This window comes from Lygodium microphyllum, chromosome 9 (genome assembly GCF_053477565.2).
Source record: "Lygodium microphyllum isolate KBCC chromosome 9, Lygodium_microphyllum_v1.1.10, whole genome shotgun sequence".
NCBI classification, from domain to species: Eukaryota; Viridiplantae; Streptophyta; class Polypodiopsida; order Schizaeales; family Lygodiaceae; genus Lygodium; species Lygodium microphyllum.
Window position 1 is genome coordinate 54,260,087 of NC_141143.1, and position 22,048 is coordinate 54,282,134.

Here is a 22,048-nt window from a genome sequence, read left to right on the forward strand (position 1 = left end):
CTGTGCACTAACCCTTCTGCTACTGCTCCGTCGTCAATGTCCATGATATAGGAGAATTCGTGCTTGCACCACCTCTAATCCCAGGACTAAAGCTTTTCTAGGCAGAGAGAGCTGACCCTTACAAGTACCATAGCCCTGTGAGCTTGCACATATCGGCCAAAAGAGTTCCAGACAGATAATTGTTTCTCAGGCCTTTGCACCACCAAGATAGAGATATTTAGCCATCCGATATATTGTTGGAGGGCATCCACCTAACTAATCATGCTCTTCATCAACTTACAAATACTGTAAAACCTCGCTCCAATAAATTAACATGGGTATTTCTCCAGATAGCCGGTTTTGGGCCAAATCCCTGCAAAAAACAGCTAGGATAAGACTGAATTCATATTCTAAACGCCCAGTGATAAGATCACCGTCGTATTCTAAATGCATGAGAAAGTAACTCACAGTATCTTCAGATTGGGAAGTTGCGATAAGGTCGAAGGGATAGGACCCGCGATCATGTTATTTTTCAGGACCCTGTTTAGAGAGAACAAGATGAATGTAAGAAAGAATGAGCCAATGAACACTGTAGTTGTGCAGATATAATCACGGGGCTCACAGATGCTCAAGCTGTTTCAGCTTGGAAATGGAGAAGGGTATCTCGCCAGAAAGAGAGTTGAAAGAGAGATCCCTGCAAGTAGATCACAACCATGAAAATCCAGAACCTGTAAGCGAAAGCCATGAGAATGGCTAGCTTTTTTGCCACATGCAAAGCTCGCGGCACCGAATGTGCCCAGGGCCGGGCACCCCAAGATCCGGGCACTTCCGAGACCGGGCACGCCCAGGGTCGGGCACCCCAGGATCTGGGCACTTTCGAGGCCGGGCATGTTCGGGGCCGGGCACATTTGGAGCCGGGCACATTTTGGGCCGGGCACGAGGCGGAGCCGGGCACTTGGGCGAGTCAACGTGATCGACGACCCAGATGATCGGATGTGATGGGGGCAAAAAGGGGGCCGTCGATCACCACTCTCCCCTCCTTAAAGACCCCCCCTTACCATAGACACGAGGGATCGAGGGGGATCCGTACCAGTTTACCGTAACGTTAGGGCCGAGTCCCGACATTTAGCGAGTTCATCTCTAAAAAGTATATAACCACGAACAGTACAATACCCGCTTAAATTGTTATTCGCCAGGTTGTACCGCTACAGCCGGACCCCGCGTTCGCGTAGGTAGGTATAGGCTGCAGTCTCTAGCTCTCAGGAGTAGCCAGGTAGAGGCTGCCATCTCTAGCTTTCAGGTGGCCTCTTCAATATGGGAGCCGATAAGAAGAAGAAGCAACAGGACGCAGCAGAACCTCGTACTCAGGACAAAGACATCAATGACATAGACCAGATCTTCCTAGAAGGCAAGAAGAAGAAGAAGAAGAAGCAACAGGAGGAAAAGGACGGGCTCCTCTCTGCAGTATCCCCTGCTAATGTGCCTTCCGTTACCCCTCTTTCCAAGCGCAAGTCATCGGAGAAGGATTCTACTAGGAAAGGCAGCAAGAAGATGAAGACGCAAGAAGAGCGAGGCAGTGGCGGTGGCAAGTCGTTTTCTGATGCACCGCAACCCGTGTCACGGAAGAAAACGAAAGAAGGATTCACAGTTTACACCGCAGAGGAGCTTCGTTGGAACCGTAGGAATGCAGGGGGAACCGCTCTTTGTCCTTTCGATTGTGATTGCTGCTTCTGAGGGGTCCCCGCTCATTGGCAAGATGAAGAAAGCTGTGCCTCCTGATTGGTGTTCTTACGGGGCTGCCAATTTACAGCATTCAACACGGCAACCGATCAAGTGTCGTTGGCTTGCTTTTGTTTCAGGGCATTAGGATTCAGGTTACCATACTTCTTGTTATGCATGCATTTTTTGCTCTTGAGGATATCGACCCTTTTGTTCTCCTTATTTCTCCTGTATCGATTTGAGGAAACGTTTTAGTTTCTTGTAAGCACAATGTGGTTGTGAGAGTTGAAAGTTAGCATTTACATTCATGGGATACTTTGCTTGTGAGAGTACTTAATGTGTCCACTTGAAGTCATCTCAAAAGACATGGATTCAAATTAGCTAGCTCCATTTATGATTGTCGTTGGATCCACTTGAAATTCTAAGTAATTAGTGTTGTGACAAATTGATTTATCATCTGCTACATGGATATAGGAGATCTCTATTGGCTAAGAGTTGCAAAAATAGTATTCAGATTCGATTCTTTAATCCTCAACATTACAATGGTCTCTTGCAAACATTCTTTTACTTGGTGGTAATGAGAATGATATCACAACACCTATAATATGGTGGTAATGAGAATGATATCACAACACCTATAACATGGAGATCCTTTTCCAAGGGTTTGTAGCTAGCTTTATTGGATTAAACTGAAGTCAGTTCATTCGTGAAAATAGTATCAACACTTGGAGAAAGCTTGCATAGTAGAGGGAGCGAAACGTGGTCCTCCGGGTAGGAGGCTATCAAAGTAATTAGTGGAAGGTGAAAGACAGCTGTTGAGGTAGTGAAGCACAATCCTCTAATACCATTGGAGTTAATGCTTTGTGTTTTGTTGCTTCTGTTCATTTTGTCTAAATATGCAACAAACTCATAGCAGCCAAAAACATTAGAAATGTTTAGAAACGAAACGTTAGAAACATGTTAGCCACTCTCCCGGATCCCACTCCAGCTCATCAAGTGGCCTGTCCTCCTAGATCCAGAGGTGCCACTCCCTGAGCTCCTGCCAAAAGACAAAAGGGTCCTGCTACCATGTCTTCCCTTGAAGGCCAATCACCCAGATCCTCTTCCATGAAAGGACAACTATCCCCTCTCCTTTATCAAGAGCCAGATGTCTCTCCTCTTGTACGATGAAGAAGGTTCCAGGTGGAGCGTTGCCCACTCTACCTGCCACCTATAGGGGGATGCCTTCTAGTGAAAACCTAGTGGCCCATATCTCCCCGGGCTCTATCGGCTCTCGTTTCAGGGGAGCAAACCACTCCTGAGGTATTGTTGTATCTATCTCTCTTCTCCTCAACTCCACTGCTCTTTGGCATCCTGATACTCGTAGCAGCATCTCCTTGTCCACCATCCTGTACACCTTTTGCCATGTCCTGATGGTACAAGCCGGGCCAGCCTCCCAACCAGCCCACTAGATGTGGGGGCGCTCGCTAATCTGCGCCCCTTTCCAATCCTTGACCTGGGGGTTCCAGATCACTGGCTGACTGTCTATCTCCTCCTGGCAGCCTGGGGGGCTTTGGATTAGGGTCTTACGAAGGCCCTGCTATACGCGGAGCAAGCTGCGTAGGAAAGGTGACCTGGGGGGGGGTGATCTGAGCTGACGTGAAGATTCATCTCAGGGACATCCGTCACTCACCGCCAAGCCTTGGTCTAGAATCCTGAAGACCCTCTTGCAATAGAACCTTTCAGGTCTGCCCTCCGTGTGTGAGGCCGCGGACAACTAGCTTGCTTAGAAGGGCCATACTTTGATACTCTGGGTCTATGATCCCAAGCCCTTCCTTTGATCGATGCCGTATGATGGTCCCCCACGCCGCCTTCGCCCTGGAATCCTTGGAGTTGTTTGACCTGGACCAAAGGAAGTTCCGCACTAGGTAGCAAAGCTGTACTACGCAGGGTGAGGAGAAGCACCAACACGAGGCGATGTACTAGGCCGTCGCTAGGAGGACCTGGTTAACCACCAAGGCTTGGTCGAGTAGTGAGAGGTGAGCCATGCTGTAGTAGGTCAGCTTTCTTCGAATAGAATCGAGGGCTGGAAGAAACTGCTGGGTGGGAGTGATGTCGAGTCCCACATGGAACCCTAGGTACTGGACGGTTTGCCCTCTGCTCATCCATCTAAATCCCAGATGGACGCCCCACTCCATGCTTGAGTCTGGGTTTGTGAGGAAATCCATCGACCTTCGCCAGTTGATTTTCGCTCCCGCTGTAGAACAGAACACCTCAAGAGTCAGCCTCACTCTCTCCAGCATCAACTCATCGTCCTCTATGTAAAGTGCTGTATCATTTGTATACTCCGAGTCTAGCAACTCAGTCTCCTCTCTCACTGGAAGTCAGAGGCTGCGTAATCTGCTCACACGTGACCTGAGGAAGTGAGACATCGCCTTTGCAAAGAGTAGGAATAGGTACGAGGCCAGGGGGTAGCCCTGCTGGACCAATCTCTCCAGCCGAAACTCCTCCCCTTACATACCACCTATGAGGACCCTACTGGTGGCCGATCTGTAAAGTGCGGAGACCCCGCGAATCCAAGCTTGGGGGAAACCCAACCTCACCCTGGCGCCCTCTAGGAAATCCCAATCCACGTCATAAGCTTTCTTGAAATCCAAGAGTAGTACGGCCAGTCTCTGCCCACTGTGCTAAGCCTACTCTCTCACCTCAAAGAAGGTGAAATACATTGTCTTGGATGCTCCTATCTTGGACAAAACTTGTTTGTGTGTTGTGGATGATGTCTGGAAGCACGGGGCGTAGTCGCGTATCAATCATCTTTGCTAGTGCCTTATAGGCCACTGACAATAAGGTGATCGGTTTCGACTAAGAAAGCTTCAACCGGTCTTCCCCTTTTGGGAGAAGACTAATAAGGCCTACCAAAAGGCTCCCTGGCATCTGTCCTGAAGTGAAAATCTCTTGGAAGGTCATCAGTAGGGGGTCCTTCACCACTTTCCAGTAGGTAGTGAAGAAGGCCTTAGAGAGGCCATCCTCTCTCGGGCATTTTTGCCCGTCCTGTGTATGGAAAGTCTCCTCTAGTTCCTTCTCTGTGAAGGGGGCTATGAGGGAGCGTCCCATCTCCTTTGTGACGAGGGACAGGATACGATCCCAGACCTGCTGCCTACATCGTTGTTCTCTAGCTAAGGCTGTCTCCTGTTGGAAAAGGCATCTATAGTAGTCGGTGGCAATCTCCATCACCTTGTTTGGGCTAGAACGAGTCCTCCCATACTGATCTCGAAGGCTGCGTATCTGCTCTCTTGAGGTGCGAGGCTAGTGCACGTGGAAAAACTCCTTGCACATTGTGTCCCTCTTCTGCACCTAGAAAGCTGCTGAAGTGCGGAAAGAGAACTCTGAGCGCCTATCCTCTAGGCTAGCAATATCTGCTCGCGCAAGCACCTTTTGTGCGTGGAGGGTGGGATCCCCTAGTGCCTCCTGTAATAATCTCTGCGTGGTTGCAAGGTCCTGCTGGAGTGCTCTCTCCTCCTCCCAACTCTGCTGCCTGGCTTGTATGGCTGCCTCTTGGTAGATTCTGCTCGACTTGGCTAGGACCTTTGCAACCTCCTCTGCAATCCGGTCCCTCCTGTCCCACTCCCTGGTCCAAATCTGCTCTATCTGTCTTGTCACATTTTCCCTCTTATAGATTGAGTCAGGGATCCAATAGGATCATTTGTCTAGGGCAGATGTTGGGGGGATCTAGTGTTAGGAGAACGGGACAATGATCGGACAACATGGTGCTCGCCAACTACCCAATCTGGCCTCCCCGAGAGCCTCCCCACTTTCCCACATAAAACCTGTCCAACTGCTCTAGCAAGGCTCCACCTAGCTGCCAGTATCCCCAAGAGAAGTCCAACGACCTCTCCCTCCTGTGAAAGGCAGGCGGGGGGGGGGGGGGGATTTGGTGCAGGCGAGGGGAGGGGAGGACTGGCGCGGCGGTAGTTCAAATGGAGACGGGGATAGCAACGCGATGCGATGGCGGGAGAGCTCAATTCGTTCACCTCAAAATATCTGAGAAATCGACATTGATACCACACCCACTTTTGGCTCTCTGTGGGAGAAAAGGGAAGAGGGAGAGACAAGGTAAAGATAAATAAAGGAGCGTTTTTCTTTTCTTCTTCTTGTTGGGGGGGGGATGATCATCATAATTTTGATGTTTTTGCAGACCAGTTCAGTCTGTTCCTTCATTTTTTTGTATTATTCTCAGTCTCTCTCCTCCCTTCTCTCTTCTTGTTCGTGTTTCTCTTCCGTTGCACACTATGCAGTCTTTATATCCATCTGTATGAGCTCCATATCTTCAGCTGTAAGCAAGCCCAAAATGGTTCTCAATGTAGTCATGTTAACTACAGGAGAGAAGATCTCATCAAAGTCAACTCCATGTTCTTGCTTGTACCCCTTCGCATGGAAGGGTTTTCTGCCCTTTAGGCAACTGCGCCAAATCCCAAGTGCCATTTTTCTCAAGAGATTCCATATCTGACAACATGGCTTTATACCATTTCTTGCTGTCCTGTCTGTCCATTGCTTCCTTAAAGCAAGACGGTTCACCACAGTCTGTCAACCTGACATAATCAGCCACATTGTTTGCACTAGGAACAAATCTATCAGGTTGTCTAGTAGCCCTAGATGATCTTCTAACCCAATGATCATTGTTTGCTGGCTATTCCTGCAAATTTCCATTTTCAGCATGCTGTCCTGGCATTTCAGCCTACAAATCACCATTAACAGCTTGCTGTCCTGGTTATTTCTGCACATGTAGTGGCTCATTATCATGGGCAATAGCTGGCTGATCATTTCCAACATTATTTTCTGCATTGGTTCATTTACAGCAGGTATTTGCTACTGTACAACAGGCACATTTTATTGTACAAAAGGTATTTCTTCCGGGAATACAATCCTACGGACCTCCTCAGTCTTTTCGGGCTGTTTATGCATACGATCTTCCCGGAAGATAACATCATGGCTGCGTACTTCTTTCCTTTTTTCGAGATCCCATAATCTATATCCCATTTCGCCCTCGTCACCATATCCTAGGAAAATGCATTTACAGGACTTTGGCTCAAGTTTGTTGCGTTTTTCTTTACGAATGTGTACAAAAGCCTCGCAGCCAAACACTTTTAGGTGAGCATATGAAGGTGGCTTGCCTGACCACGCTTCTTGGGAAACTCCCCTCCCTAAAGACCTGTTTGGTGACCGATTAATTAAGTGTACATCTGTCATAACAACCTTTGCTAAAAAAACCATGGGGTAATGCAACATGAGACAGCATCGTACGGACCTTATCCTGTATGGTCCGATTCATACGCTCTGCAACTTCATTTTGGGATGGATTCTGAGGGGTAGTGAGCTCCCTCTTGATCCCTTTGCTGTCACAAAATGCTTGAAAGGCCTTGGACACATATTCCCCACTATTGTCAGAGCAAAGACACTTAAGTGTCTTATCAGTCAGATTTTCAACCAATGCTAAGAATTTTTTAAACTTGTCAAACACTTCATCCTCGCTATGAATAGGATAAACCCATACCTTCCGTGTAGCATTATCAACACAGGTAACAAAATATTTCTTTCTCCCTAAAGATAATCCTGGCATTTGATATACATTTGAACGTACTAACTCTAGAGAAGAAGATTTCAACGAAAGAGACTTTTTATGAGATGTCTGTGCATGTTTACCATAAACACAATGATCACAATGCTCAAAATCAGCTTAATGAAGACAAGGCTGTCAGAGTGCAGCGGTGCGGAAGCGTAGGACTGAGAGAGAGAGAACGCAGAGAGAGAAGGGAGAGAAAGAGACAGTGGACGATGAAGATCTGCTGTATATAGAATGCTGAATACAAAGATATACAATGGGCGCAGTGCGCTGGACTGCGTGTCTCCACCTCGACGATGCGACCTGCTGTCCACCTCGAAGTCTGCTGCAGTCTGCACTGTCTGCTGTCTGAAATCTGTGAACAGAGACAGAGACTGCGCGTCACCGGTCTGTAATCTGCGTCAGAGAAGAAGTGTCTTGCCAAGGCAATGCAACTCTCATTGTCACATCGCAGCAATGTAGGACGAGTCTGGGGGCACCCAAGCTCTTCCAATAATCTCCGAAGCCACACAACCTCGCATGTGGTGGAAGACGCGGCCCGATACTCCGCCTCAGTAGACGAAAGGGCTACCGTGGGCTGCTTCTTGCTACTCCATGAAATAACACCTGCACCCAAAGTAAAGCAGTAACCTGTAGTAGACCGCCTGTGGTCCACGTCACCGGCCCAATCTGAGTCGCTCCAACCTGCAAGTACAAGATCTGACCCATCAGTCCCTGCGGGGTAATGAATCCCTAAATCAGACGTCCCCCTCAGATACCGAAGTATCCTCTGAGCAGCTTGCCAATGCACCGTCTTAGGTTCACTCATGAACCCTGCAAAGAGCCCAACAGCAAAACATAGATCAATCCTGGTGTTGAGAAGCCAAATCAAGGACCCAATCAACTGTCGATAGCGGGACGCATCCGCCAAAGGAGAAGCTGAATGGGAAGTGGCCTTCCAGTTCGGATAAATAGAAGTAGAGAGGGCCCGACAATCTTCCATCTCAAAAGACACCAAGAGCTCCTGTACATATCTCTGTTGGGAGAGAAAGATCCCCCTCTGAGACTGATAAATCTCATGGCCCAAAAAGAAATGGAGTAGACCCAAATCCGTCATCTCGAACGTCCGATGTAAAGCTGACTTCGTCTCCTGGACCTGCTGTGCAGCATTACCTGTGACAATCAAATCATCAACATATAATACAAACAACACACAACCATCCTCGGAAGTGTGAACATACAGCTGTGGATTGGCCTTGGACCGCCGATATCCCAACTGAGACTGGAGGAACGAATCAATCTTCTTGTTCCAAGCTCGCGGGGCCTGCTTGAGGCCATACAGGGCCTTCTTCAACCTGTAGACTTTCCCATCTGAAGAACCAAAGCCTGGAGGCTGCTCAACGTAGATCTCCTCCTTCAAATCACCATTCAGGAAGGCCGACTTCACATCCAACTGATAAACAGGCCATCTCCTATGGCCAGCCAAAGCAAGAACAGCTCTAATGGTTGCCATACGAGCTGTGGGGGCAAAGGTGTCATGACAGTCAATCCCTGGGCGCTGTGCAAAACCCTTAGCAACAAGGCGAGCCTTGTGCTCATCCAAAGTACCATCACTGAGATATTTGGTCTTGAAGACCCACTTGACTCCAATCACCTTCTTCTTCGGGGGGCGTGGCACGAGTGACCAAGTGCCATTCCTCTCAATAGCCTCCAACTCAGCTTCCATAGCTTTCTTCCATGGGGCGGATTGTAAAGCCTCCTTCACGGAGGTGGGCTCTCGATCCTGCATAAGACGGGACATCAAACAATAGTTGGAGCAAACAAGCTCCGAAGAATGCGCCTGGTGTCTCCGTGACCGCCGCGGACCATCCTGCGGTCCCCACTCCTCAGGAACCCCCTCGATCCCTGAATCACGGAGTGTGTCACGGGCCTAGCGAGGAGGAGGCCGAACCTCCCCTCGTCGTTCTCCATCAACAGAAGACTCTGGAATATCCACCGGTGGTAACTTCTCAGAGGTGTCTGGTGGAACAGTAGACTCTGTGTCAGAAACAGAATCATAATCAAAAGGCACGGGCTCCAGTGGAACGGTAGGAGGAGCCAAACTCTCCCCTGGATCTCCAAGAACGGGATGCTCCTCACCCGTTGAAGTAGCCGGAACCTCCACAAACCGCACATCACGGCTAGTGTACACATCCCGCTTGACGGGATCATATAGTCGGTAGCCTTGGGACTGGGAGCTGTAGCCAACAAATACCTGTTGTCGAGAAGCCGCTTCAAATTTGTCACGATGAGCCTTGGGAATGTGAACATAGGCATCACACCCAAAGACCCGAAAGTAAGAAACATTTGGCTTCTTCCCAAAATAAGCCTCAAATGGAGTCATCCCTTCCACGGCCGAAGTAAGGGATCGATTAAGGATGTGGACTGCAGTAGCCACAGCCTCGGCCCACAGAACTTGAGGGGTCTGTCGGTGCTCCATCATGGTGCGCGCCATCTTGATCACACTGCGGTTCTTCCGTTCAAGAATCCCATTTTCTTGAGGAGTATTGGTATTGGCAAACTCCTGGTGAATTCCTCTATCTGCACAAAACCGAGCAAACTCATTAGACACAAATTCACCTCCCTTGTCGGATCGCAAGGTCTTCAACTTCCGGCCTGATCGGTTCTCCTCAAAGAGAAGCCAATCCTTGAAGTGCGAGAAAGCTTCTGACTTTAATGCCAAAAAGTAGGCCCATGTCATCCTGCTATAGTCATCCACGATCAGCATGAAGTACGAGCTCCCACGCAGGGACTCATTCCTCATAGGGCCACATAGATCCGTAGATACTAGCTCCATCGGTGAAGTAGACCGCCGCGAAGCTGTGTGGGGAATGGCATCCCTATGCTGCTTCCCCCGAATGCAGGAGACACATGGCTGCTGGCTCACCACTATATCCGGCAACCCTCGAACAAGCTGTCCACGTGACGCCCTCCGAAGATAGTCATAGTTCAAGTGACCAAACCGAGCATGCCATAACTCAGACTGTGACTGTGAGGTAAGAAGAAGAGTAGAGAGGGCGGTGGAAGACTTCAGTTTGTAAATGCCGTTCTCCTCATATCCAGATGATAGAACCTTCCTCAATTCACGATCAAGAACTCGCACTGTAGTACTGTCAAACTCTACCAGAAGACCAAGGGAACAAATCTTATGAACTGAAAGGAGATGGTACCCTAATCCTGGTACATGCAAAACCTCTGAGGTATGGGTGCCACCTCGTCCATCCGGAATAAGCTGCATCTTACCCCGACCTGCAACAGAAACTGAAGAGCTGTCTCCAATGAGAACCTGCCCACGCGAAGGTTGCAGCTGGGCAACACCATCTGATGAAGGAGTCATGTGCCGTGAGGCACCACTATCAACAATCCACTCTCGAGCCTGGGGAGCCGTCATCGCAGCATCAGAAGCATTCGGTGAAGTGTCCTCAATGACAGCTAGATGAAGAAATGCAGCTGATAAGGGTGCAGCCACCGCTCCAGAATCCTTGGTATCCTTCTTCTTGGTGTCCTTCGTGTCTTTGTCAGGGCAATCCTTCTTCCAATGGCTAGTCTTTCCACAAATATGACATGTGGAGTCTTTGTCCTTGTCCTTCTCCTTGTCCTTCTTGGACTTGTTATCCCCCTTCTTTTTCTTTTGGTCCTTTCCCTTCTTCTGAGAGGCTTGACCTGTCAGCGCCTCCGTCTTGGAAGCATTCTGTCCCTTTAACTGTTCCTCTTGGTCCAAGACCATAGGAACCAACTCTTCCCACCGAAGAGTAGACTCGCCCCGAAGCAATAAGGGCAGAGTAAAATGTACCGAATCGTGGCGGCAATTGGGACAATAGTGTGATCTCCTTGTCCTTCTTGGACTTGTTATCCCCCTTCTTCTTCTTTTGGTCCTTTCCCTTCTTCTGAGAGGCTTGACCTGTCAGCGCCTCCGTCTTGGAAGCATTCTGTCCCTTTAACTGTTCCTCTTGGTCCAAGACCATAGGAACCAACTCTTCCCACCGAAGAGTAGACTCGCCCCGAAGCAATAAGGGCAGAGTAAAATGTACCGAATCGTGGCGGCAATTGGGACAATAGTGTGATCGCCATGTCTTCGGAGGAAATCGGCTTTCTCGCATTCTGAACCTGCATCTGTAGCTGCCTTAGCTTGTTAATGTGTTCCCGTAGCGAAGAAGACTTATTTACGGACAAGGTCCGCTTCTGTACCTCCAAAGAAACCCTCTTCATCAGGGTCATCCGATTGTACATTTGATCAAGCTCCAGCCATATCTCACGAGCCACCGTCAAGTGCTCGATGTGAGCGATCACGGCTGTAGTGCATGATAGAAAGAGAAAGGATCGAATCCTGGCATTTAGTTTGTCCCAGTGAGACTGGGCCCTGGCCAACTCCGCACGAGCATCGGAAGAGAGTTTGGAACCGAGGGCCGATCAATCTCCTCCTGTACCAACTCCGCCAAATCATAGGACTCAAGGATGGCCAACATCATGAAGCGCCATATGCGGTAGTTGTCGCCGTCGAGCTTCTGATCTGTAGGAAGAGCCAGTAAGACAGGCACCTTCCGGTCCATAATCGCCTGGAACTCCAAGTCCATCTCTGTAGACATCTTTACCTGCAATGCCTTCTCAAACGCAAAAGCAGCCCCCTCTGACTGGGTAACCTCAGCCTGCTAAGGCTCTTCCGCGTCTTGAACCTTCTTCACCCGCCGGAGGCGATGAAAAAGCAAAACCTGCACTTTTAGGCTGAAAACTCAAACTTCCTCCGCATCATAACAGCAGTAAACAGCAGCAAATCCACCACCTGTACTCCTTTCCTGTGCGCCCACACTCGTTTCAGCCTTGTTCCAAGGCGCAGCCCTCCTGTCTGCCCTTAAACGCAAATTTGTGTCGCGATGGAAACTCCTCTTCAGGTTGATTCTGCGCTCAGTCAGCCCTCAAACACTGCTTTGATACCATGTCAGAGTGCAGCGGTGCGGAAGCGTAGGACTGAGAGAGAGAGAACGCAGAGAGAGAAGGGAGAGAAAGAGACAGTGGACGATGAAGATCTGCTGTATATAGAATGCTGAATACAAAGATATACAATGGGCGCAGTGCGCTGGACTGCGTGTCTCCACCTCGATGATGCGACTTGCTGTCCACCTCGAAGTCTGCTGCAGTCTGCACTGTCTGCTGTCTGAAATCAGTGAACAGAGACAGAGACTGCGCGTCTCCAGTCTGTAATCTGCGTCAGAGAAGAAGTGTGTAGACTGCTGAAAGTGTCGACTATTAAATAGTCGAAATCTGCCACGAACTGGGGCGCCAGAAACAGGGCGCAGCCTGGAAACAAGTCGGCTGCATTAAATGCAGCCGACTGGGCTGCAGACAGTCGGACTGCCACGTGGCAGTCCGACTGCACAGTCCGACTGATTGTGCAGGCTATGATCTCTAACAAAGGCAGGTAACCCAAACGAGAAAGCACTTTCATTCTAGTTTGACTCATGTGTCCCAACCGGCCATGCCACAAAGAAACACTTTGCTGCTCGGTCACGGCAACAATATGATTACTCACACTAGATACATGGAGAGGATACAAAGTATCACTATTACAACCTCTCGCAATCATTCTAGATCCCTTACAGATCTTCCATTTTCTATCACTAAAGGTGGTATGAAAACCATCATCATCTACTTGCCCTGTGCTAATCAAGTTGTTCTTAAGCTAAGGTACATGCCGAACATGTTGAAGTGTGAAGATAGAGCCATGCTGAAACTGCAACTGCACACTGCCAATACCTGCAATGTCACATGCATAGTTGTCCCTAAGATGAACAATACCATGTCGATCCCCTGTATAGCCAGAGAACCACTCACGATGAGGGGTGACATGAAAGGAAGTGCCTTAATCAATAATCCAAGTATGCATGTTATCATCTGTATCTACAAGTAAAGCGTGTGCACCAAAGTGTGAAGAGACCAAAAGGACGTCATTTCCACATTCACCTCTTTAATTTTGACACTGCTCTTCTTGGGTTGACCCTCTTTCTTTTCTTTCTTGGTATCATCTGTCTTCTTGCCCTTTCCTTTCTCTTTCTTCCATTTGTAGCAGTCACGTTTAAAGTGACCCTTCTTACCACAATGATGGCATTTCAACATCCTTACTACACGACCTTTTGCTGTGATCTACTCCTAGTATGCAAAGCACTGGAAGACTTACTGGATGCATTGTTCTGTCGATTCATTTCTTCCTTGAGTAGAGCACTCTTTACATCAGCATACAAAAGAATCGCATTAGAGTTGCTCATACCAGTGTTGAATGTATCCCAACTCTCTGGAAGAGTGCAAAGTGAGAATGTAGCCTTAAATTCTTCATCAATCAAGAACTTCAAGGCAACAAGCTGGCTGAAAATGGAGTTAAACTCACTCAAGTGAGTAGACATTGTTGTACCCTCTTTCATACACAAATCCATAAACTTTTTCAGCCAATACACTTTGTTTGCAGCACTCTTCTGTGCATATAGTTCTTCTAGTCGAGTCCATATAGCATATGCAGAATCCAAACTTTCAATATTAAATAGCAAGGCATCAGAAATTGATAGCTCAATGTTTGAGCGTGCAAGCTCATTTAACTCATCCCAATCTTCCTATTCCATATCTGTAGGCTTTGTTCCTTTGGTTTTAATTGGCTTTGCCTGCTTCTTTTGCAACAGGATATTGTAGCACTGTTTTTGCCAAACTGCAAAGTTATGTGCTCCGTCAAGCTTCTTTATGTGCATGAGATTACTGCTGTCATTGCTGCCAGCCATGATTTTCAGCCCAAATATGACCAAAAAATTCAGCAAATGCAGGCCTAAACTGTCACACAAGTGACCAAGATACAAACAAGTACCAACTAGCAATAAATGACCACGTAGAAGCAGAGATTTCAGATCTGTAATTAAATTTTCAGAAGCACCAAACCATGTGCTACAACATTCCACAACTGATCACAACTGTTCCAAGGGCATATATATCACATTACATGAGAAATCCCAAAATTTAGCTGCAATTTCTGTTGTACATGTACCCACGGGCATAAAATTTGACACGCACGGTCAAAAGCCCCAAAAATTTTTGTGCTCAAAGCATCAACCACACATTTGCATTGTCTTTGACATGCATAGAACAGGCCAATTTTGCGAAAATAGATCAATTTCAGCAAAACCCCCAAATTTTCCAAGTGCTAGATGTCCAAATTGCATGGAATTAAGCCTGTATGTACATAAAATGACCAAATGGCACCGAAATTTTGCCCAAACAGCAAAAGCCCCCAATTGCACGGGGTCCAATGTGCATCAATGTTGATAAATTGGGTTAATTCCAGGTTAATTTTGCATGTACATGAAAAAGCCCAAATTTCGGAGACAAAATGTCACAAATTCTTGCAATTTTTGAGACAAATTGTCTTGTCCTGCATCAGAATCCCCAAATCTAGGAAAAGCCCCAAATTTTTGGGCCAAGATTGCACAAATTTCAATGAAATTGACTCATCCAAGCAAAAAATTTCACTTGTGTTTGAGAATCCCCAAAAAATTTATGAGGCCTATGCATTCAATGTTTGCAATTTTTGGTCCAAAGATCATTGCAATGTGTGTCAGGCAGCAAATTTGGGAAAAGCCCCAAATTTTAAGACACAGATTTGCACTCTGTGCTTGTAGGTGTGAACAACCGGTAAAGGGGAAAATAGGATGAAGTAAATTAAATGGAAAAATGTGGCGTTGACCTTCAGCCCCACTTGTGTGACGGGATGACCTGTCGCTCGTCACGTATAGGTTGTCGTGCAGCCCCGTCGCGTTCAGTTCGCCTTGTCACCTCTCACGGAGACCGTTTGACGTCGCGTTCAGGTCGCCTCGTCACCTGCCACATAGCGCGACCTTGTCAACCTGTCACACAGCCTGTTTGACGTGTTGTCAGTCTGCCGTCGACTGCACCCGACCAGCAGTCGCCTGTCCGTCAGTCGTTCTTTGCTTACCTATTCGTCTACTCGCCACGTGTCACTTTCTCCTCAACAGTCCACAAGACTGTTACACAAGACTGTTATGCCTGTTGGTCTACCCCTCAACAGCTTGCGTGAGCCATTGGCTCTGATACCGGTTTGTAGTGATTGGGAGGCATGAAGATTGAGACAGTCAGTGTTCGTTAGCAGCAGCGAGACAGAGTGAGAGAGAGCGGAGTAGAGAGTGCACACGATTTTTGGGTGCAAGGACGAGTGTACCACTTTAGGTTTTTAGATGGATATATAGGTGTAAGTACAAGTGCTAAGGGTGTGTTCACACCCGAGCACATTAAAAGGCACGAGGGCCTTTATTCCCAACACTTTTCACATGGTATCATCATCAAAGGAGAGCACTCGGAGTTGCCCCGAAGAGGAGATCGACTACTGCCAACAGCTGGGTGATCAGCAACACACCCTTTACCATGCAAAGCTCAATTGTTCTGGCATAGACGGACTATCTACAGGTTGTTGGTTGCCAAAACGCAGCCTTGTAGCTGACATCTTCACCATCCGGAGCAGTGTGATACCGAAACATAGCATATTCATGTATAAGCTTGTGTTTTTGGCAGATATTTATGAAGGACAGATTGCTATCTGGTACAATTGGCAAGACACTTTGATGATGACCGCAAGGATCAAAGAAGCCATGATTGTGATTGGGAAGACCAACAAGAAGTTCAGGATGATCGATGCGAAGATTGTCACAATTGAGAAGATTGTGAAGATCGTCCTGAAGCACAACAGTTTACTTAAGTTACCAATCAGTATACTTTCCAGCCTTGCTTACTAGCATGCTACTTGCTTCAAATGGAAGACTGTTGTTTTCCAAGAGAGAGCTCTAATTTTGCTAGACCTATTATAAATGTTACTTTTTTGCAGAAGTGCAAAATTCTGATCTATAAACACGTTGAGAATGCCAAATAGCATGTGCGCATGCTGAGTGAGTTTTGTATGTGTAGCCCATATGCAGTGTTGGAGAAGCAAACTTCTGACTACTGCTGTCAAAGTTTTTTACTTTTAGGCTTAAACAGCCTCCCTTCTTATAGGATGCATTGTAATTTTTAATTGTGTGCAATGTTGTCTAGAGCTAAGCCTCCCTTGGTATTTTATTTTTTGACAATGCAGTTATAACGAGTGTTTTAGTAATTGCTTCAGTAGCTACAATGACTCATCCATGCATGTGTCTTAGAAGATCTGAAAATTCTTGTTGGAAGTCTGTTGGAGTTGTAACCTCTCCTAGGTAGCTTAAGCTTAGCAGCCACCCAGTAAATGTGGATTCTGAAAGTAATCGGTTCTCAAAAAATGTAAGCATTAAATTCTCTGTTAATCTGCAATAACCATTTGACCTTTCTATTTATCCATGAATCACTCAATACTTGCAAGCACAGAAAACTTCGAATGTTATTGACAATAGTGCCACAGTGTGGGTACTAGTATTTTAGTGGTCTTCCTAAGTGGAATAGTGCGCACAGCTGGTGAGAGTTGCACACATGCGTCTATTGAGGATGCTTTAAACTTCTTGATTGCTGTCTAGCCATACTTGAATGTGGATGGATCACTTTGTCCTGTGCAGCATTTGTCCATGACCGGAAAGGTGGAACTATAGGCTATAGACAGATGCTGGTGTAATGGTAGTCCATTTACAGGTGAGTGACCTTCACACGAATTCTTCCCTAAGGAGAGGTGTGGGGTGTCTGGTGGTGCAAATGGGATTTGAATTGCTGATAACAATTTGTGCTTTTATGGGTGGATTGCTGCAAAAGAAGTGCTAATTTATATCACAACTTTACTGGATTTATAGATTCTTCCCATATTTGTACATAAATTGAAGAGCTAAGCATGTTAATTGTACAATTGTCTGTCCCTTTTTGAAGGTCTGTATGAAAGTGTGTTGTAGCTTTGCAGAAATTCTGGCACCAAGCATTGATTTGAGTTCCCAATTAGATGGTTGGCTTTTCTTTGGTTGAAGGTATTGTAGGCTCTACAAGCATGAGGAAGTTCAACTGTAATTATGGAATGGAAGGTTCATCTCACAGAAGACCGGACGAGAAATCCCAGATAGGAACTGCTGAGCTAATTTGGGGACTTGGTGTGTATATATCAGATGGATTTCGTTCAAATACACTTGCTTCTGCAAAAGAGCTCCAGTGTGGCCATTCAGAAGACGCAGAGGGATGGTCCATGGGTTTAACTGGGGATGAAAACAGGTTTGGGCTCCAGAGATTCATAAACAAGGGGTTTTGCCTTTGGTTTAGTTTGAGTGATAGTGGTGGCTTTGTATTGGGGGATGGGACTGAAGAAGGCTGTGGAAGGCTTTCGAATATGTCGGTGCCCAGCTGATGATTGTGTGGATTATTGTCTGGTACAGGTGAACTTGTGATGGTGCTGGAAGAAAGGGATGTGAGGTGAGGTGAATTAGTGGGAGGAGAGGAGGGAAATGACTCGATGGGGGGTGAATCAACTTTGGGGGCAGAAGAAACAGATGCGATATGTGGCGAATTTGCATCATCTCTAAAATCTTTTGCTATGGAGCTGTTCACCATATTATCAGTCCTGCTTTTCTTCTTCAGAATTCTGCAGATGGTCCAATTTGGGTCCTGCGAATTGAGACTGGTTTAACAGCTGACACATCACAAAGAATACTTGTATTTGAACTGATGCAGGGCTGTAATGACTGTTATATACTCACATTGTTGTCACGTGTGTTGTTGTCAGGCAATCTAAACTCATGCATCATCCAGTCTGTTTTTGTCCCCTTTGCAGCTTTGCCCCGGTAGAATACAAGGGATTTTTTAAGGCCAATGCATTGGCCGGAGTGTGAGGAGCAGACATGTCGGTCTGTGCCGGTAGCCTTCCAGTAACCTGATAAACAGACTCGGTTCGGACGGGCACTGTTGCGATACTTACGATCCCGTTGGCAAAAGAAGTACCAATCTCTTTGAAACTCTCCTTTTGGACTAATGCCTGCAGGAGAATTATGAACACACATTTTGAGTTGATCGAAGTGATGATCAAGTAACTGAATTACAAACTAGCGATCAAACAACAGCACGTTAAGACTTGTAATGTGCACTACAAAACATGAAAGTTTTCTCTTGGAGACTGATGGCTGTCCATTGAGTCCAGGCAATCGAAGTTTCCATGAAACTAAACTTCATTCGAAAGAATTGCATGCAATCTCATGCTGAAGAAGGGTTTATGTTTTGAATAAGAACGATGGCAATGGTAGAAATGCAGCCATACGCGATAGAGAGAGAGAGAGATCTTACGGGGGAGGTCCCACGGATCATACTTGTAGATGTCGAGCTCAGGGATGAAACTAAAGACAGAAGGGGTTAGCTGCGTGATCTTCTTGTGAAGGTAGAATCTCACAAGCTCCTCGTCGGTTGGGTGGAAGACAAAGCCAGGAAGGCACTCGTCATTGCCACTATTAGGCTGAATAGCAGCCCTGTGCATCGCCTCGCTCTCTCCGTGTCTCTGGTTTCGTGAAGATCTCTCTCTCTCTCTCTCTCTCTCTCTCTCTCTCTCTCTCTCTTTGTGTGTGTGTGTGTGTGTCGGTGTGGTCCTCTCTCCACTTTCTTTTATGTTGGGCGATCCGCTTTGCCATTCAAGGAGTCATGTTTGCTTTCCCACTTGAATGTTAGAATGGCCCTGATGTTAGTTCTTGGGTAGGTTCAAATGTGTCTTTTCCAAGGAAAATCTTTTCAGATGATGCTCAATTTCATGAACTTTGCTGAAGGTGCTATAAGCTTGATGGAAACATTTTGACGGGAGAAAAGTCCTTGTAATTGAGGTGCATTACACCCTTAGGTAAATGCCTTGGTCCTAAGTTCTAATAACTATGCCTTCCAATTCAACTTATGATTGTAAAGCTTGGTCTTCTTGACCGAAGTGAGATATACCTTTAATGCCTAGTAGAGATTGTGCATACATAGTTCAATTCTCGAAGTACCATATGGCTCTCTCATTGCCACCACTCGTATGTTATATCCCAAGTTTTGTTGTCCCGCCTTTACTTCCTTGTCTTCCAAAAACACACTCAAGGTTGAAAGTACCATCACTCAACAAACTCTGTTTCTTTATTTCTACAATCCTATTCGTCATGAAAAGTGTGTACATGACTAGGTGTCAAAGAAATACATTGATCTTGAAAGGTGTAGCCTCCACTCCCAAACTCTTCAAGACGAGTTGGGTTACATATATCACCAACTAGTTAACGCATTCTCAAAGATTTGCTGTTTCTTACATGCAAGATTAACGTATACCTCCGTAGGTGGTAAGTAGTGGATCAAATTTGGATGTATACATTTACTAATACATGTGCTTCCCCATGAAAAAAGAAGTGTAGTCTAAGGGAGTACACCTTGAGTTTGTTGACCAGGTTGTGTGTTAATTGCAATTCTCCCATTGTGTTCTACATTCATGGGCTTGATACAAGGAGACATGATCCAATAAAACCTCATGGTCATTGTGAAATGTGGTTTACATTCGATACATTACATAAATTTCTTGAAATGCTTATACGTGTGCGTGTGTGCGTGCGTGCGAGCATACAAGCATGTGTATGTAAGCATTTTTATTGATTTTGATGAGGGAAATTGCTAGTGATTGAATGCTAATAGGTCCTTAAAATTTGTAGGTTAAAATGAAACATTGAAGTTGAAGCATGTAATGACCGAGATTTGTTACAATGGCTTTACATTGGATGCAGTATTTGAAGTTCAATTTTCCTAACATTTCTCATGCTATGAAGTTACAATGGAAAAGCATTTTGGAAGATCTCAAATGCCAAAATGTGTCATGCATGACATCAAATAATTTATGTCAGCCCTCATTCATTCTAGTTGGAAACTGCTAATGTGAAACTTTGAATCCATCGAATAATTCAAGAGAACGAAGTTTTCCTGATGGGGAAAGGGCCTATACATTGGATGTTTTTCAAACTTGTAATCTTGAATGCCAAGGGGGGTTTGAAAGGGTTTGACAAATTTTCATTCTACAAGCCTATACATTGGATGTTTTTCAAACTTGTAATCTTGAATGCCAAGGGGGGTTTGTAAGGGTTTAACAAATTTTCATTCTACAGCCCGAGTGCTACCTTTCATGTACATTCAACAAACCAATGGTAGGTGTGCTCTTGAAAGTATATGACTAGGCAAAGCCCCAAAGGACTATACCAAAGACAATATGTCTTGATCGAGGCAAAGAGGTGTGAATTGATATTGGTGAGAGCAGGGCTAGTGAGAAGTAAGTAAAGACTAAGGGTCAAATTTTAGGCAATGGGTCCAACTTCTTCTTTAGAAGAAAAGAGGCTGCCCAAGGGTTTTAATATCTTGGATGATGATTGTCGTGCCCGGAAAGCGCGTGGGGTTTCTCTCTTGACCGGAAGTTGAAAAAGGGTCAAGCAATCATCGTCGATTGAATACGGCTCTCGATTGTCGAGTCCAGCACGAAAAACCCATCACGCCTTCGTGCCATTGACTGTCTGGTGGGTTCGCCATATTTCAACATCCTGATCATCTCAAAGGACCTCTTCGTGAAAGACCAGATTAACTGCAAACTTGAACATTTATTAGACTAGATAGGGTCGCATTAGCTTTCGAGAATTGACGCTATATTATGCTTTGTTAGGCTAAAAATGCGTTGTTACAAATGAGGTAAGCTCTAAAAGGACCATGTGCTTATGAACACATATTACTTGGATTACCATAATTATTTCTGGAAAATGGGTTATGCTTGAAATATTAGTATTAGGCTAAATAGTGCTGGGGTTGGATTAGCTTCAAAAATGAAAATTTGGTGGATTGAAAAAGGGTTGCATTAACTTTCGAAAATTGACACTCTGTGTTATTGGACTGTAAAGTGGTGTTACAAATGAGGTAGCTCTAAAATGACCTCTTCATGAAAGATCATTTACTTTTGAACACATTGCTCGGATTCACATAACAAAAAAAAAAAGGGTATCCTTGAAATATAAGCATTAGGCTAAACAATGCCGAGGTTCGGGTAGCTTTGAAAATGAAAATTTATTAGACAAAAAAGGGTTGCATTAACTTTCAACACCTGTCACTATTTTGGAAAATAAGTATTAGTCTAAAAACGTCGTTACAAATGAGCAAGAATTGTATATTGTGAATTAGGGTGGTGGGTTAACTATTATCAAAATTATATTTATTTTCAAAACACCTATACTAACGGGAAAGAGTGAGATAATAATTACAAAAACCGTGCTTATTCCTAATTTGTTATGCAAGTCAAGGTTAAGATGTGGGCATTGTCATGCTTTGTGCAATTATCTTTAGCCTATTAAGTAGATTACAAAGAGAAGGGCGAGGTAATTAGAGAGAATAGGGGTGCATGGAGTAGAGAAGTGCTACAATGGCTTTCTATAATTGCATGTGTGATTCCTCAATGGTTTATATGCACACATAATTTGTAATTAGGTACAAATATAACCATTAAACAGTACAATACTGCATATTCAAACCTAACACGGAAAGGATAATACACATTTATAATGAACCATATAGCATACTATAATAGGGAATGAGCAAAATCATAGAGATGAATGAGCTCATATTAATGAGCACTGATATCAGAAGGGCAGCAGGTCAAAAAACATGAATATGATAAAATGTGACTTTGACTTGAGTATTCATGAACTATATGCTTGAGGTCGTGAAGCTTATAGAGCTCAGTTGTAAGCTATACCAAGCAAGCATCATTTGCATCTTTGAGAACAT

At 45.6% G+C, this 22,048-nt stretch overlaps 2 protein-coding genes across 2 annotated transcripts; one reads left to right on the forward strand and one right to left on the reverse strand.

The window, feature by feature from the left end:
- The first annotated feature begins 1,126 nt into the window (after window positions 1-1,126).
- On the forward strand, window positions 1,127-2,092 carry LOC148031048 (stress response protein). Its single transcript, XM_087684566.1, has one exon. It carries the CDS (start codon window positions 1,294-1,296, stop codon window positions 1,711-1,713), a length of 420 nt encoding a protein of 139 aa, XP_087540692.1. The 5' UTR covers window positions 1,127-1,293; the 3' UTR covers window positions 1,714-2,092.
- Window positions 2,093-16,654: 14,562 nt separating this feature from the next.
- Window positions 16,655-18,852, reverse strand: LOC148031049 (NAC domain-containing protein 2-like). Its single transcript, XM_087684567.1, has 3 exons — window positions 18,575-18,852; window positions 17,995-18,269; window positions 16,655-17,902 (listed from the first exon to the last, which is right to left on the reverse strand). The coding sequence occupies exons 1-3, from the start codon at window positions 18,759-18,761 to the stop codon at window positions 17,336-17,338; spliced, it is 1,029 nt and encodes a 342-aa protein (XP_087540693.1). The 5' UTR covers window positions 18,762-18,852; the 3' UTR covers window positions 16,655-17,335.
- Between the last annotated feature and the right edge of the window lie 3,196 nt (window positions 18,853-22,048).